Source organism: Ptiloglossa arizonensis, chromosome 3 (assembly GCF_051014685.1).
Source record: "Ptiloglossa arizonensis isolate GNS036 chromosome 3, iyPtiAriz1_principal, whole genome shotgun sequence".
In the NCBI taxonomy this organism is placed as follows: domain Eukaryota; kingdom Metazoa; phylum Arthropoda; class Insecta; order Hymenoptera; family Colletidae; genus Ptiloglossa; species Ptiloglossa arizonensis.
This window is the reverse complement of record NC_135050.1, coordinates 7,117,201-7,133,826: the sequence shown is the minus strand read 5'-3', so window position 1 is coordinate 7,133,826 and position 16,626 is coordinate 7,117,201. Positions and strand designations below refer to the sequence as shown.

Genomic DNA, 16,626 nt, shown 5'->3' with positions numbered 1-16,626 from the left:
TGTCTACTGTAGATACGGTGTAGTTTAGTAGATTACAATTTCGAAGTATTATACTTGGAGAAGTTTTGTTTACTCGGGATACGCCATTGTTGTTCGTTATAATTCGTGTGTTGGTAGAATTAATATTTCTGACACTCGCCACCCTTAAAGTAAACCCTACAGTACATTTTGTAATATATTGGAAACTGTTTAAAGAATGATAAATTCCTAAAATACCAAACCAGAATAAAATCATTTTTAACGATATTTAAACTTACGTTCTCCTTCGATCATTAAATTCTTAGTTTATATTAGGTGAAATCCTATTCGATATCATAAATACAATTAACGAAACAGTTTTCTTATAAAGGTCCCCAGAATAGGTTTGGTCGAAACGTCGAAAAATAACATTTCACAACTATCCTTTGAATCGCTTCGCACGACCGTGTAATTTAATATTTTATTATGTACATTATATTTCATTATGATACTATAGCTACAAATGAAACAGATGGAATATAAACTCCTTTGAAGTATACAAAATTTTATTAATAAATTACTGGATATACGACAAAGGTTTGCATTAATGAGCGGTTCGCATGGTTATTGCTGATATTACTATTTACACAATTTCTAGGTTCACTGTATCAATTTTCTCTGGTTTCTATAAATACTCCCACTTTTGATATTACATTACTATTTGGTATTGTAGTAGAAAAATTGTAACCGATATGTTATACATATCTAATTTTGAAATCGATTATTACCGAATTACCGATACCGTTATAATATGGATACGGATATATGATTGTAAACCGTAATAAATAATGGTATTTTTTCGTTATTCCGATTGTGGAAATTGTCAATCATTGAATATTTTCGCTTATTTGTATTCTATTGTGATACATTCCCTTTATCTGTGACTAATATTACATTCTAGTCAAAAGTATATTGACGTTCCGATTTATGATCGTGATTTTCGTCGTCTACTAAAATGCATGAATACACATAGCGCGTGAACCATACATTGAAAAATCCGTGTACTTACTTACACGAATAGTTATTGTATTCGTGAAATCAATTAATCGAATTTGTATATTTTTCTTTTTCGCAATTATCGGATATTCACTTGCTCGCAACTTCCTCCATTCAAAAGAACATAAATCAAATTTTACTTTTGGTTCGGGTACATGTTTTCTACGTTCAACATTTATACCGGACATTTCATCTACGTCATAGTGTTTTGTTAGTAATTTCTGTACTTTTATCTTGGATCAAGAAAGCAACAATTTTAATTCAAAAATGTTTACTAAAATCGTTGAAGTCGGTTTTACAGCATTATGTAATTTAAAAAGTTCTGCTTCTTTGAATTCACGAATAATTTCATAATTAGTTTCTTAAAAATTTCAACGATTCTCTAATAATTTTATAAATAATGATCCTACGATAAGTGGATAGGTTGTTTTTTCGCAGAGGAAGCGCAGTTATAATTAGAAGCAGCTTTAAAACATTTATCAGTGACCCTATTTTTTTCCATTTACTTTTCATTGTTTCTAAACTTTTTACTGTATTTAAATTCGTGATAATTCCATTTGCTATCTTACCCCATACACAATATTTGCATATAAACGTCCTAACATAAAAAAAAAAAAAATCAAAATCAAAGTCTGTTTTGCAATATTGGAATTCTTAAAATAACCAACTACCTTATTATATAGGTGAATATAAGATATTTTAGACTGTCTTCCGCGAGTACTTTATTAATCGAATACTTTATTAATGAACGAAATCGCATTTATCATATTTCCAGTATTATCCATAACTATAGAAATTATTTTGTTGGTTATTTTTCATTCGTCTAGTGTATTTCGTAATTCGTTTGCGATATTCTTCCATTTCATATGTATTTACTAGATACTATTTAGGGTGTACGTTGTACACACTATTTACTATTTCATAAAATTAAACTTTTGTAATTACACACTATGTTTTTAGTAGTTCTCAAGTTTTCTTTCATTTTCTTTTCAATGGTCGTTCTCAGAGCAACTGGTGTCATTTTAATTGGTTCTAGTGTAAAAACAAGTCTCTAATCAATTTTGACATTTCCTAGGATGTGAATTCCCAGCATTCACAGTTTCGTTATTTGCAGTAGATGGATATTCAATATTCTTATCAATTTTTCTTATGTTTATTGTTACGTTAATTTCTATGCTTAATATATTATGGCATTCATTGCTACAACTTGGTAACGGATCTTGTGATCGATAATTTGTAAGCTTTTAATACATATAAATGAATCAACTGGAAATACCTATTTAGTGAAACGCTAATAAAATAACTCACAATAATAAACTATAGAAATTTGTATATATTGATATAAAAAAATTAATACAGTGAAAGAATTTTTACTGCATACATTTGTTTGCGGACATTAACAAGGAAACCAAACTATGGAGATATTTAAAAGAAAAAGTTTATTGTCGTCCTGTTAAGAATATTCAAAACATTGAACAACAAATTTCGGATAAAGAGTAACAAATAATCGAAGAAAACCTGATTTGTATCTTAAATAATCTAAAAAAATATATGGAAAAAGCGTTCAAAGTGCGACAGAGGATCATTTGAACATTTGTTATAGTAAATTAATTTTTGTATATAAATAGACTAGAAAAATTTTAAATTACAATAACTTCTAAATTAATAGTTTCGAGGCGTAAGTTCCTTCATACTCTCTTCCCGAAGAGAAAAAACATCGATCAATGGATTTAAAAGTATGGATTTTTTAGATGCATCAATGCATAAAACTGTATAAAATTAACATCAGAACCATTGCTCCATATCAAACCATTTATAACTTTACCTTATGACACTTTCTTCTATCTATAAACGTTTCAAAGGTACAGTTTGTCTTCGATACCCTATATATCACGAATTCCATTTACACAGCTTGACTCCGTAGTTCTAATTACAGGAGAGTTTGATTCGTATCGAATTAGAACTTCGAATTTACACGATTGATTTAACATGACACGACGAACAATCGGTCTCACAGTACACCGCTCCATACATAAACGTTTTCGACGAAAAGTGAGGAAAACGTGACCAATTAGCCCTCTCTCTAAGCACACGCGCGGATTAATTTACTGTGGAAATACACGACTGCAAATTGAGGAATTATGATGTCACAGAAGAAATTAAATACTGTATCGCGGTGAACCAATAAATTTGCAACCGAGAGGTATCTTATCAATGTAATGTCCAGAATATAATAAACAGCGATAGGAGAATTTGTTTTCTATTTCAAAATATAGTGATTTTAATACTTTCCACTTTCCTGTCATAAAATAAATGAATAAATTGCTATTAATTGTTCAGTTCCTCTTCAGAGTACCTACTCTTTAAAATGCTGCGAAAATCGTTAAAGAAATTAAGCGAAATGTCGAAACGTCCCAGCACTAATATATTAAAAGGAGTATTGCAAAAGAAATGTTTATATACTGGGATTTGGCACTGACCTAGAAATTTTGAGAAAACTCGAAGTGAAAACAACAACGTTTGTCGACGAAGATAATTTGAAATTCTTTCCAGGTTAAAGTTTGATTCTCGGATAGAAGTACACTTCCTGTTTTCATGCCAACTGAATACACACACACACAACCATGAATTTTGAAATACCATGAATTTTTTGTCGCAACAATCAAATATTTCCAGACTTATCCGCGTTACGTCTCATAAGAACTAAAACGAAGGCTATCTAAAGCGTCCTTTCACGGAAATTGAAAAAGTTACATCGGTCAGACAGTCAATCAATAAAACACGCGCGACAGGAAGAGGAAATACGTTGAAGTTTCCGGGGAGAGTAAATTTAATAAAATTCAATGTTACATAAAACGAAAATCTTTGACGGAATCGATAAATGTCACGAGCAGATGGCGGTGATAAAAAGAAGAAAAAAGTTCCGACGAATGTACATAAATCTGACAGGTAAAATTTGTTTGTGGGATTTCACATGGATTAGATTTTTTTTTCCGCTGAACATATCCACGAATATCGATTTCTCGTCGAATAAGTAATTCGGTTATTCTTTCGCCTTATTCCGACCAAAAAAATTCCCACCGAACAAGAATTACGATTTTCTTTTAATTTTACGGAAATTCACGAATAAGAATATCTAGAAAATAAGACAGTTTATTTGCGATCGAATATCAACAATTTTTTTTACATTTTAGAAATGTTTCTATATTTACGTTGTGGATATTTTTCACTGTAACTTTATACCAAAATTTCATAGATTTACTGTCAAATTACTAGGGTAGAATTCCTCAAATTGCGATATTTCAGTTTTAACAAAAACACAAAATGAAAAAAATGGGAACCAAAAGGTTGAAAGTTTGAAAAATTGGTTTTTGCTTTCATTAAAATTGTAAAAGATACCAAATATTATTTTCGTTTGTAATAAAATACGAAAATATATACGAATTTATCTTAAAGTCGAGTGATAAAAAATTTTTAATAGCATCGAATGGATGCATTACCTTGTTCGCATTATTTTACTAAAGAACGTATGAAAACTTGTAATTGAGAAATATGAAACCGTTTAAAATCGATAAAAATTTGTAAAGAATAAATACGTTTTTCTGGAAAAAGTTTTAAATTATATTACAAAAATTATAACTTAATGCTACTTTAGCGAATCGGTCAAAAGTTTTCCTTTATTCAAGAAATCCGCGGGAAGGTGAAGTTCGAGAAAGATTAAAATAGAGAATACCGGTTGTTCAAAAGAGTTTCTGCCTTTCTTCGACTACTCGTTTAATTAGACACTGTCGTTAAAGTTTGAACCTTCTTTGATATATAGAAACTAGAGAAAGCTTAGAGTATCACAGAACGAAGTGGCTTTATATGATGCTTTCAAATGCAAAGTACGTTCTTTCGTTAACTTGTAAAGAAGTTTCACTCGCCGAATTGTTACGTTATTTAATAACCCCCCTACATTTTCACAACGAATCGCTACATAGCGTTGAAATCGTTCGTTATGTCATCAAAGTTACAAAACATTCTCGTATTCAACAAATTTATTATTAGTACATCTATATATTATTCATATCTATTAAAACTGAATTCTTAATCGGTAGAGACTGGGAGATCAATAAATATAGGTATTTGTTTGCGTTGCTCTTAAGATGTATTTTTTTTCTTAAATCAAACAACTGTTTTCTCTACGAAATATAATTTTGACAATTCTATTACGAAACGAATGTTTTCGTATAATGTAAAGTTTTTTCATATTACTAAATAATATAGAAATTTTAAAAGAAAGTGCACAGACATACTTGGCACGAAAAGCTTTGGAAAAATAAAATCAAGGGAGTCTTTATGATGTAAGAAAAAATAGTTTCAAATGATCAACAACAAATCTTACACTGAAAAGATATACTGGAATTGATGATCGAACTCGAGCATTTCGAAGAAATCTCCCATGTATTACAATGAATCATCCAATTACAAAAATTTATATTTCTACATTTGTTCTTTTATACTTATCATAATGGTTTCAATGGACTGGTAAGATTCTTCGAATGAATCCAAAGACGGCATAAATTGAAGAAATGTTACTACTAGTCTGTATTATTTTCGCTAATTGGGATATTTAAGTTCATTATGAATAAAGTTCATTCGATTTATGTCGCGTTAGAACTCATTTTCATCGGGAGAATTTCATTCACCGATCCATTCGTAACGTTATTATAAAGACAAAATGTATAAATCAAGAATTTTAACTTTTGTAATTGTACGATTCATCGTAGTGCTTGAGGCGATCCTTTGAAATGATCGAAACGACCATTTCTACCTAGTACACTATTCTTTTCTTGCTTAGTTTCCCAACATTTATTCGTTTCTTTGTTGAGAGTTTGAAGATCCAAGCTCGAGAAAACTTCTGGAACAAAATCGCTGTTTGCTTCGCGATCATTTCAACGTCAACTTCCGAGTTATTTAAATTTCAGTGAACGTTACTTCGATAAACAACACGCCACTTGGTTTCGCCGATCGATTCTCAAAATATATTAAGACAAAAGAATTTATGAAGAAAAAAGAATTTATCTTACGCAGAGGTACTCCTTCGTTAGAGAAATATTCGTAAATAAAAACACTCGTTTCTCGTATCGGAATTTTTTCAGAAGGAAAATAATAATGCTGGACTATTATTCTCCAAACAAAAAACATCCGTAAATATTGGTCCCTTGCAACATTCAGTGTTTGTAACATATTCGTGGCGTACGAAAAGTTCCTATTCTAAACGCTCTTACGACAAATGTCGTCCACAGAAATGCAATATAATAAATCGTGGAGAAAGTGTTTCGATGGTTTATTTTCCTTCCGAATAAAATAAAAAGAAGAATTCCGATAAAAAAGATGGGTCACCGTGAAAGAAATAAAAATTCTTGGAGTCTGCGCGAATTTAAACGGAATTTAAGAAAAACAAAGTTAGACCCTGGAATCTTGGGCTCTACAATTATGAAACTGTAATTCTAGTCGCAGTTGCTAAAAGACTTATCCAATATAAAAAAAATCGTCAAATAGCGAATTTTCGTGGATAAAACACATTGTTCAATTTTTTAACCACCTTCGTAGTTTTGATAAAATAACGGAAGGTTGTCGTTAATTGGAACAACGTTTCAAAGTTGCATTTCTACCGTTAATTTTCTTTTCCATCCTCGTTCCCTTCTTTTCGTTTCCACTGTCGCGTTCATTGTTCCACCAACCTCTCTATTTTTCCTCTCACGGAGAAATTTGCAAATCTATCGTCCCTAAATCAGCGAACGAACGCGATTCAAGGGGAACGACAGTGTTCCCCCTTCGTTCTCATTTTTCCACGAGGAAACGCGATCGCGCCTCCTGGCTCAAGTTGCCAATTCTGACTTTTTCAAGAAGATTCAATTCCGTGCAATCGTTTGATACTCTCAAGATGGATGCACGTCGACGTGGCCGGTCACGTCGAAGGGATTCGACGAAATTCGATAATCTAACGTACCTGAATTCGGTTGTCCGTTGCTGTTGGGCCGCGCCGATGCTGCACCATCCCTGGCTTCCACCTCCAGCACGTACGCCCCCTGTTTTTCACGATCGAACATCACTTTTGTGAAGATCTCGCCAGTCTCTCTGTTGATCTCGAAGTAGTCCTTTCCTTGGTTCCTGTCGCTATCGACGATGTAGTAGGTCACCTGGAACAGGGATCAGTCCACGTGTTCTCAGGCACTTTGTTTGAAAGAATGGGAAACTCGACGGAACGACGAAACATTTCGCGAGAAGAAAATATTTTATTCGAGATCAATGGAAACTCTTCTATTTCTCCACACAGAGGTTTCACATTTTTTATATTTACGGAGATGAACATTGATAACGACAATTTACGATAAACGTAGTTCAAGATCCACGAGTATGCAAAGTTCTAAGCATAAGGGTTGGGGGTTTCGTTGATTTTGGACATCTTTTGTCAGTGCTGGAGAAAAAAGAAAATACTAGAACAGGTACTGTGTCGCATATCGAAAATATGTAGTGTTCGCATCGTAAGTGTGCGAAAGGATCCATTGTATATGTAAATTGTATCATTATTATTAGCAGGAATTCTCCTTGCCAGCTGATGTTCGATTGCCGAGTAGTGTACATGCGTGTGTATACGATTCAAGATCGAATATCCGAGTGAGATAATATTAAGAGAAAGGCAAAACTTTTGTACGTTACTCTTTTTTTGCACCAAATCTTTTTTAACATTTTCGTAATATTTTTTTAATTAAGACGATACCAAACAGGATATAATTTGGATAATATTTACTTGAACTTAACTCACAATTCAGTACTTTATGTAATAAACTCATAACGTATTATACTCTACAATTGTTATTAATGAATTACATAAACAGATTCTTCACATTACTATTGAAATGCTAAGGAAAAAGAAGCGACAGAATAGACATGATCGTAAAAGTTAGTAAATAGTTGATTTAATTTTGAACGTTACTTAAAAAAGCAGAAACGTATCGATCTTGAATTTTATATAAATTTGTAAACATTTAAGAACCAGGATTCAGGGTATTTCTCTTTCTTCGCCCTTTAAACGTATTATTTACATTTTCATACTTCTCACAGTGTGGGAGAAAAGCCTTCGAGATTCGAACTAGAATCTTTGGGTCATTAGATGACCGTTTTAATCACCTACATATTGATGAAATTCACTGGGAATTGAAAATGTAAGTTAAACTTTTCACACAACCGAAAGTCCTATTCTTCCGAGCCTCAGAATTCATAACCTCTAAGATTGATTATCGATTACATTCTTAAGTAGAGAATCTTAGAGGTAAAATAATAGGAGTCACGATGCATTCAAATCCTAAGTACTTTTAAAAATAATAGCAGCATTCATAGTGATGCATAAAATGTACCGAGATAGTTACAGTTTTAGCTTAGCCGTTGAAAATAAAACCTGGAGGGTACGATAGTACAATTAGGCTCCATTGCATAGCTAAAGAGGGAAGAGTTTCTGGAAGCTTTGTACATCACGATAAAAGTAGACTCGAAACTTAAAAGGGATATTTAAACTCTAGGTGAGTACCTATGTTATAGCAGACTGAAACAGTATCACTGGGTACTGGTCAAATTATTATGCTACGATATTAATATTATATCAAAGTTAGATTAATAACAGCAGTACATCTACACCTTGTATCTGTACCGAATGAATGCTTCATTTTATTTTCTTCGCTCAATATTATATTATTATTTTTTCCTTTTTAATATGTACAATACTGATACTATAAAGACATATTATTATTATTATTATTAAACGCAGATTAAACAGAAAACAAGAGAAATTATTTCTTATCGAACATTTCTAAATTGAAACTATTAAAGACCTCTAGGTGTAACGTTTAACATTTTAGTAGGTTAATAAATTAGATGTAGAAGCACAAGCTTGTTTTTTACTTCAACTACTGTAATTATTGCAGTTCCATATTATAGAAAAAAATTCGAATATAATTCTTCAATTTCATGACTAGTATCTTACACTTGGGACATTGACTGCAATTGCACTATCAAATTCGTCAATTAATGTTATATTAAATAGTACATATTATACGGGGTATTGCAGTCGTGGTATGAAAAAATAAGTTAAAGGTGCGTACGAGAATTCATTTTACAAAAAAAAAACGGTTTTGAGAATCTACCAAATATGCGTGTATTAACTGTAAATATCGAGTTGAAAATATTTATTTAGATGTTTATTCTACTTGTGTTTATATTTATCTGTATGGGCAATATCATTCTCTGCTCCTGCTATTGGCTATTACTTGCTTACTGCCTGTATAAACAATTCCTTTTCTTTTGTATTTAATGAGTAATTAAATGTAGAAATTATAGAGCAATTATATAAAATGTCAATCACGTTGCTGTGAATGTACAAGGACACTTATGCTTTTTGAAGTAAATTATTATGCAGTTCTTATAGTGCATTATATCATATATTCGTCGACCATGGTGTAAATCATTATTTCAAACAGACTGGAAAGTTACACTTTCAAGAAGATTTCGCTTTGTTTATGCAATTATCCGTCTGTTGAAATAACGATGATTCGAATAGCGTTCTCTATATATAAATACATGTAAACTACTTACATGTAAACAATTCGCAATAGACAAATTACCATTGCATACACCTAAACAAAGGACTATGTCCATGTGTTCTCGAATAATTTAGACTAAAAACTAATTTGGACTAATAATTCTTTATCAGATCGACACTAACTACGTAGTAGCAATAACACTATACTGTTCATAAATATAAACGTGAGCAGAAGATGGAGATCTGTTAATTCGATATTTATAATTTTAGTATACGAGTTACGTATACTAAATAGTATACTACATAGCAAAAATTTTATTCTAAACTTTTGGTTTCTTTTTTCACAAGAAATATCCTCCTGTACTAACCTTCTAACTAAAATAAAGTTCTTTTTTCACAAGAATAATCTCCTGTCCGATTGTACCACAATTACAAAGGCACACATTATCGACTTGTTAGTAACATTGAAACATTTTCCATTTTTATTAATACGATGAATATTTGACTATTTTCGAACATTTTTTTCAAACAATCCTATCCCTAAATAGTAGCAACGACATCATTTATTTACGACTAAATACTACAGTATTTTATTATATGAATTTTTTGTTCAATGTATTTCACAATTTTAGAAATATAACGTATTAACGATATTTCGTATCTCTTTGATGAATTAAATCTGCTTTATATTTACGTTTTTGTTCGTGGGAAAGTTTTGCTTGCAAACATCGATTTCACATAAAACATAATCTCTTTTCACAATCTGTGAAAATCAAGCGTCAATACCGCTAATTGTGCGTCGTGAATGAAACGATATAGCGACGAGTTTTCGAAATGGCTTCTGAAAAATATTTTAGAGGAAAAACACGCACACCGTCTAATTTAATACGTACTTCTAGTATTTACCCGCCTTTTTGGATTATACATGCAAATTATTATTTAACGGAAATAATTTCAATAGTCGACGGATATGATTCCTTTCGCATTTAAATATTTTTGAGCCTAAATTTGATTTTCATTTAAATAGCAGGTAGATTCGCTTGTTTTCTGAATAAATTCGTGCAATTTAAAAATCGACTTACGATCAAACTTACGAATAGAAAACAATAAGTCAAGTATTTCGAATATACAAATTATTATTATTAGCTCGCTATCTTCCATAATATATTAATAATTTGTATATTCTAGATATTGATTTTATATAAATTTATACAACATATGTGTATATAATTGTGTATATAAATACACACAAAATATACACAAAAGTAGCTGCCGAAAGAAAAATCGTTCGAAAAGAAAAACAAATTTTGCTACTTATTTGAGGAAAAGATATTGTAATGTATACGAAGTAGATGATAATAAAATGGAAACTCCTTTACAGACAATAAAGGAATAGCGAGAATGAAGAAAATAAATGAAAACAACAGGTAAACGATAAAAAAAGTTTCAATAAAAAGCAACGAAGAATGTAGCAGGATTTCACGGATCGCCGTGTAAATCTGAAACTCGATAAAATTTTTCGAATAAACGAGAGAGCGTTAATAATAGCAATGTATCTCTGATCTTCCATTAAACCGAGCTTTCTGAACCAATAAGTTCCAAAAGGAAGGAACACTCCGTGTTCTGGATATGCATTTTCCTCCGATTGTATCCAGTTTAATCGGAACAAAAAGTAACTCTCTACATTCGCGGCACTCTTTTAAAACTAATGAAAAAGGAAGCAGTCGTTGCATTCCAGCGATTGCACGCAATTTTCATGAAAATAGAATCCACCGAAGTGTATCAAAACTATGATACAACAGTGTTTGCCGCGAAGAGAAAAATTCATAAAAGAGTGTGACTCGACGAACACAAGTGAATTGAAGGAACCATGTTCACCGTATTTCGAGAAAAAAAAAACAGAACAAGAACATTTGGCTGTTAATACAACGAGCATTCAGCTCGTTTATTGACAGTACATTCGACATTAAATTCGAAGCTAAATTCAAGAATATTCGATAGGGCGATGTTATAATAATATCGGTTGCAGCATCAATTAAATTAATTAAAAGGTAGAACTCGATTAATAATACGTGAAAGTAAATAGTAATAATATAATATCATACGATAACATTAACGATTATATTTCGAGCAGCATCAGGCAATGGAAACTTTGAGCACGTAATCAGACCATTAATCAATTATTGCATGATTATGAATCGCATTTCAACTACTTTGCAACTATCGATTAACAAGAATTATTTTGATATATGTGTATATTTTGTATATCCGGAACAGGGTATAAAAATATTTGAAATAGAGAAGTGAAATAACGTGACAATGTATCTACGATAAACATAGCACTGTTAAAATTTGTATTTATTGTACATATTCCGTGCACTATATGTATAACATTTAATATTTATCATAATAAATCCTAAACGAAAAAATGTATACATTCCATCAAAATAATAATAATAATAATTCGAATGTTCTCTGGTTTGTATTTACATTAAAAATGAATTTATATATAAAATAGGACATTTAATTATATTATATATAATAATGAAAAATCAAGGATTAAATATTTAATTTGAAGTTTATTATAATTGTATGTACATATTTCTACTTAATAACTTTGACGAACCACTTTATCACTCTCAATATTGCAAAATCTGAAAGAGGATTAAAAACGTTAATTAACAGTGGTTTGCTTTATTCTGTGTCTAACGCATTAGTAGGTAATTATAATATTTATGATCATATGAATAAAATATGATTTGGAGGAAAGAATAAAAGTTTCACGCGTTGAGAAAAGTCTCCTAATATCGACCATTTTAAGTTTTTTTGTTGTAACTATTATGTGGATCGGACGATCATTTCTCAAGTAGTTTCTTCATTTTCTTAGATCTTTGTAAATTTATATTTTAATATTATAGAGCTGATAATATAGGTTACTGAACACAAGACTAAGAAATTAAAATAATTTTCAGAAACAAATTGTTTGTGAAAATGAAAAACGAAGAAGGAAATGCATTAACGAGGTGATAACACTAATAGGGAATCGAACATAAGAAGCTGAAACCTACATCTCCAGCTGAAACCACAGAGCTTATTAGTCTTCTCGTAACAGGTATATCACTTTAATAGCAACAATTAATTATCTGTTCATTGACATTATTGGTAAAACTGTTCATCTTCTGCAGTACGCTACAGATTCTCAATTCCAATTTAACGTGTTTCAATTTCAGTTTAAGTGACGTAAGCTGAAGGTCTTTCAATCTTTTGTCATCTGATTAACTCGTGAGAGCAATATTAGACCATTATGTACTGGAATTCCGCTTACAAAACCTTCAGAATAAATTTTGTACTATTATTAAAATTTATTTAGATATCGCCTGAATTTTATAGACAATGAGTATTACTTGTAAAGAAAAAATATTATGGTACTTGATATAAGATACACTCGTAACTTTTCTGGTAAGTACATCTGGTTCAGGCATGATTGGATTAATGGCTCGATTAGTCGATTGGCAAATTGAAAGTACTCTTTCTTCATATAATATCATTAAGAATAATATTAACCTATTTGGTATTATTACAATTTATTTGAATACTGTGTGATTTTTACAAATACCTAATAAACTCCAATTTTAAGAATAATACACATCGACCACAATGTCGAGAAATGGAATTATGAAAAAAAAAGAAACACAGCCAAGAATGTTAAATTTTACTTTAAAAGAGTATTGTATAATGAAACAAACTATAGGGATAGCATATTTCGAAGTTGTGCTGGATTAAATAGAAGATATTCTCCGTTTTTATATACAGTTTATGATTTAATAATATTAAAATTAAAATGCTGGCACGAAAAGCAAGATTAATACATTTTATCCGAGTCTCATCACGTATAGGGTAACATCTCTTATAAAGAACTTAACGAGGAATCTGATTGGTAGATTCTAAATGAAACATATTGATATTGCTTTCTGTGTTAAAATTTTATCTATTATGAATTATTACAACAACCGATTTCCTAAGTAATTCATTAAAATTGAAACGTGTGACGTAAAACGAAATTCGTCTGCCTCGAACCTCATCCGAAAGGTACGAAAGGTGGAGAAAAGGTTCATTAAAATATTTTACTCCTCAGCTAACGAACGTCCTTTAGACCTGTCGACTCTATTTCGTCCATATTTGATCAAGTTTTCGCGTTAAGGATCTTACTGTTAGTCACGATGTAAAACCATGTTGCAAAGGACGAGGTAAAGTTGTCGTGAAAATAATTGAAGGTACCTTGTTTTGAACATGTTGACTGTCGTGATTGTTACAAATAACCAGTGTTTTAAAGATTAGAATGTTACTGTTATAATAACTTGTAAACCTTTACAGTACTTCTTTTAGGGATACTATAGAATAATAACTGCGCCATTTAATCATGGCGAATATTCCTATTCCTTACGCTACAATTTGAGTAAATATCGAAGACATCCCTAGACATGGAAACTAGCATAACAGTGAACATTGTAACGTTGTAATTCTCAGGTATGATTATAGTACAGGTATCTAATGCAGTGATTTACAAAGTTGGCGCTTTTTCGTTTTACTTTTTGAGGTAGAAATAAATAGGATTGCTAACCACCCTGGCAGGCTACTAAAAACAAGCAGAGACAAGCTAATATTTCGTTTACTACCTATTTTATCGAAAATTTCTATAGAACCAAGCTTCCAAATAGAATTTTCAACTACTTTTATTATATTTAGTTTTGTTTTAGGAGCAACTGTGAACGAAATATCGTATACTTTATGGTTAGCACCATACGAGCTCCTTCTTCAGAAAAACATTTTTATAATCAATCAGCTTCATTGTAATTCCTCTAGCTGTTTTTTTCATAATGTAACGACAAAGAAACAAATAAATAGATGGACAAAACTGCAATTTACTTATACATAAGACTCGTGAACAAATCTCGTGTAATATTTTTTAATTCTCACATCTACAAAGTGATATTGTAATTAGCATGTAACACATTATAAAAGGTTCCCTCATTAGTGTATTAAATCCCTGTTAATTAAACATTTGGGCATTCAGCATTTATATATTTGAAAAATAGTGTAGTTACAAGTTAGATATATAAATGCAAGCAATTAAAAAACTATACATCTTCTTAATTAAGCAAACTGTGTATAGATCCATTTAACGCATTTTTTCGTAATAAAATGACTTCATACTAATTAATAATCATACTTACTATACTCTCTTTCTCGAATGCGGAGAAATTTGCATCGACAATTTAATTACGCGCGTAATAAAAAAAGGAAACATTACATTTAACATGAACGTGTTTCCATATTGAAGAACAACGGGTATAAATATTTGTTTACGCGAAGTGTCGTTACTGTTTGCGCGCGACCCGTTGTTTCCAATGAGACTACACGACGTTTAAAATTATGCTGCAGCGAGGTTCGCGCGATTAAATTTAATTACGGTATTTTGCAGTTGTGATGGTGTTACACGGCGCAAGAAAGTTACACGGTGTTTCCATCAAAACCGCGACTTCGACAAACGCAATTTCACTCCGCGAAATTAACAAAGTTTCGGTCGGAATAATATATCCGTTTAACCTATCGCAACTATGATACTTATTAGGGGAAACTAAACAGTACTCGCACGTTCTCGTCGATTTCAATTAGGAGTTTCATTGTAAAGCATTCGTAACAATACGTTTCGAGCATTGTAATTTTGTTAAATATTATTCCTTAAAATGCAAATTTTCAGCACCTACTCTGTATAGATGTGAAATTTTCATCTTTGTTTACTTAATTCGTTTGATTTATAAGTATACGATTACTTGAAGTTTTAGTTACTAGCATGACTGTGTAGCGAAGCATTGTATTTGAAATCATTGTTTATGTTGAAATTTTATGAATTTTGAAAGAAATAACGCGGATTGTTAAAAATGAAATTCCATCGACATTTTATTTCACGATGTGCAACTTTTAGAATTTACTTTGAGCTTTGCAATATTCTGAAGCATTGTCATTTACATTACCAGCTTTCAATATTTTATTTACAGTAAATTTCAACGTTATGAAATATCAAAGTATGTAGATTTTATTAAACGAATGAAAAAAATTACCACACTGTTACTTAGCACCCTGACAATCCACATACAATGAAAATTATCTCTTTCAAAAATATTCACGCAATACCTTTATCACAATTTTAATTAACTTTTGTTACCGTACAATGTTTCTGTCGCGCAAATATAATCAGTAAAGAGTTTTGCATTACGTTTAATTTAAAAAAAACACACACACACACTGTACATTTTATGCCATTCTCCGAGTAAAAGCTCAAAGATTTTAAATAACATCAAATTACTGGAAATTTACAAATGAAATTTTACAAACTGGCTCTGTATAAATAGTTATACTTGAAAAACTAGTTTTCCATTTTCCAATTAGATTGAAACATCGTTATCAAAATCAAGAAACGATTATTTTTTCCATAAATTCTAGCAAAATAATTATCGACATTCTATACTTCTTTTAGTATTTACTATATTTTACAAAAAATAAATTTCTGTGCTCGATTTATTTCAATCATTTCCTAAATCTCCCAAGAGAATATGGCTGATCAAATAAGTCGTGAGTAAAATAATTTTAGTCGATGATTATGACACACACATAACTACTAAGCCAATTTCTTTAGGACATTCTCTAGAGATTTTTCAAGGAGTGTTATAATTTATAACGTAATAAAAATTCTTACACAATCCGTGCTTTGTAATTCGGATCATTATGCTAATTAAACTTGAATTATTCTCACGATGATCACATTGTACAAATAAATTCATAGACTCTGAAAAAATCACTATTCACGTTAGCTAAGAACTTAATTCTAATACCTTGCTAATTAAACTTGAATTATTCTCACGATGATCACATTGTACAAATAAATTCATAGACCCTGAAAAAATCACTATTCACGTTAAGTAAGAACTTAGTTCTAATAACAGATCAATGTTGCATCTGCAAGGGCTGTT

At 30.9% G+C, this 16,626-nt stretch overlaps 1 protein-coding gene across 1 annotated transcript in view; it reads right to left on the bottom strand.

Moving 5' to 3' along the window:
- The window catches only part of LOC143144970 (neural-cadherin-like), a 488,335-nt gene that overhangs the window by 346,730 nt on the left and 124,979 nt on the right, over positions 1-16,626 (bottom strand). Inside the window, exon 14 of the mRNA XM_076307878.1 lies at positions 7,010-7,199. Within this exon, the coding sequence (XP_076163993.1) occupies positions 7,010-7,199 (190 nt within the window). The remainder of the gene's footprint in view (positions 1-7,009; positions 7,200-16,626) is intronic.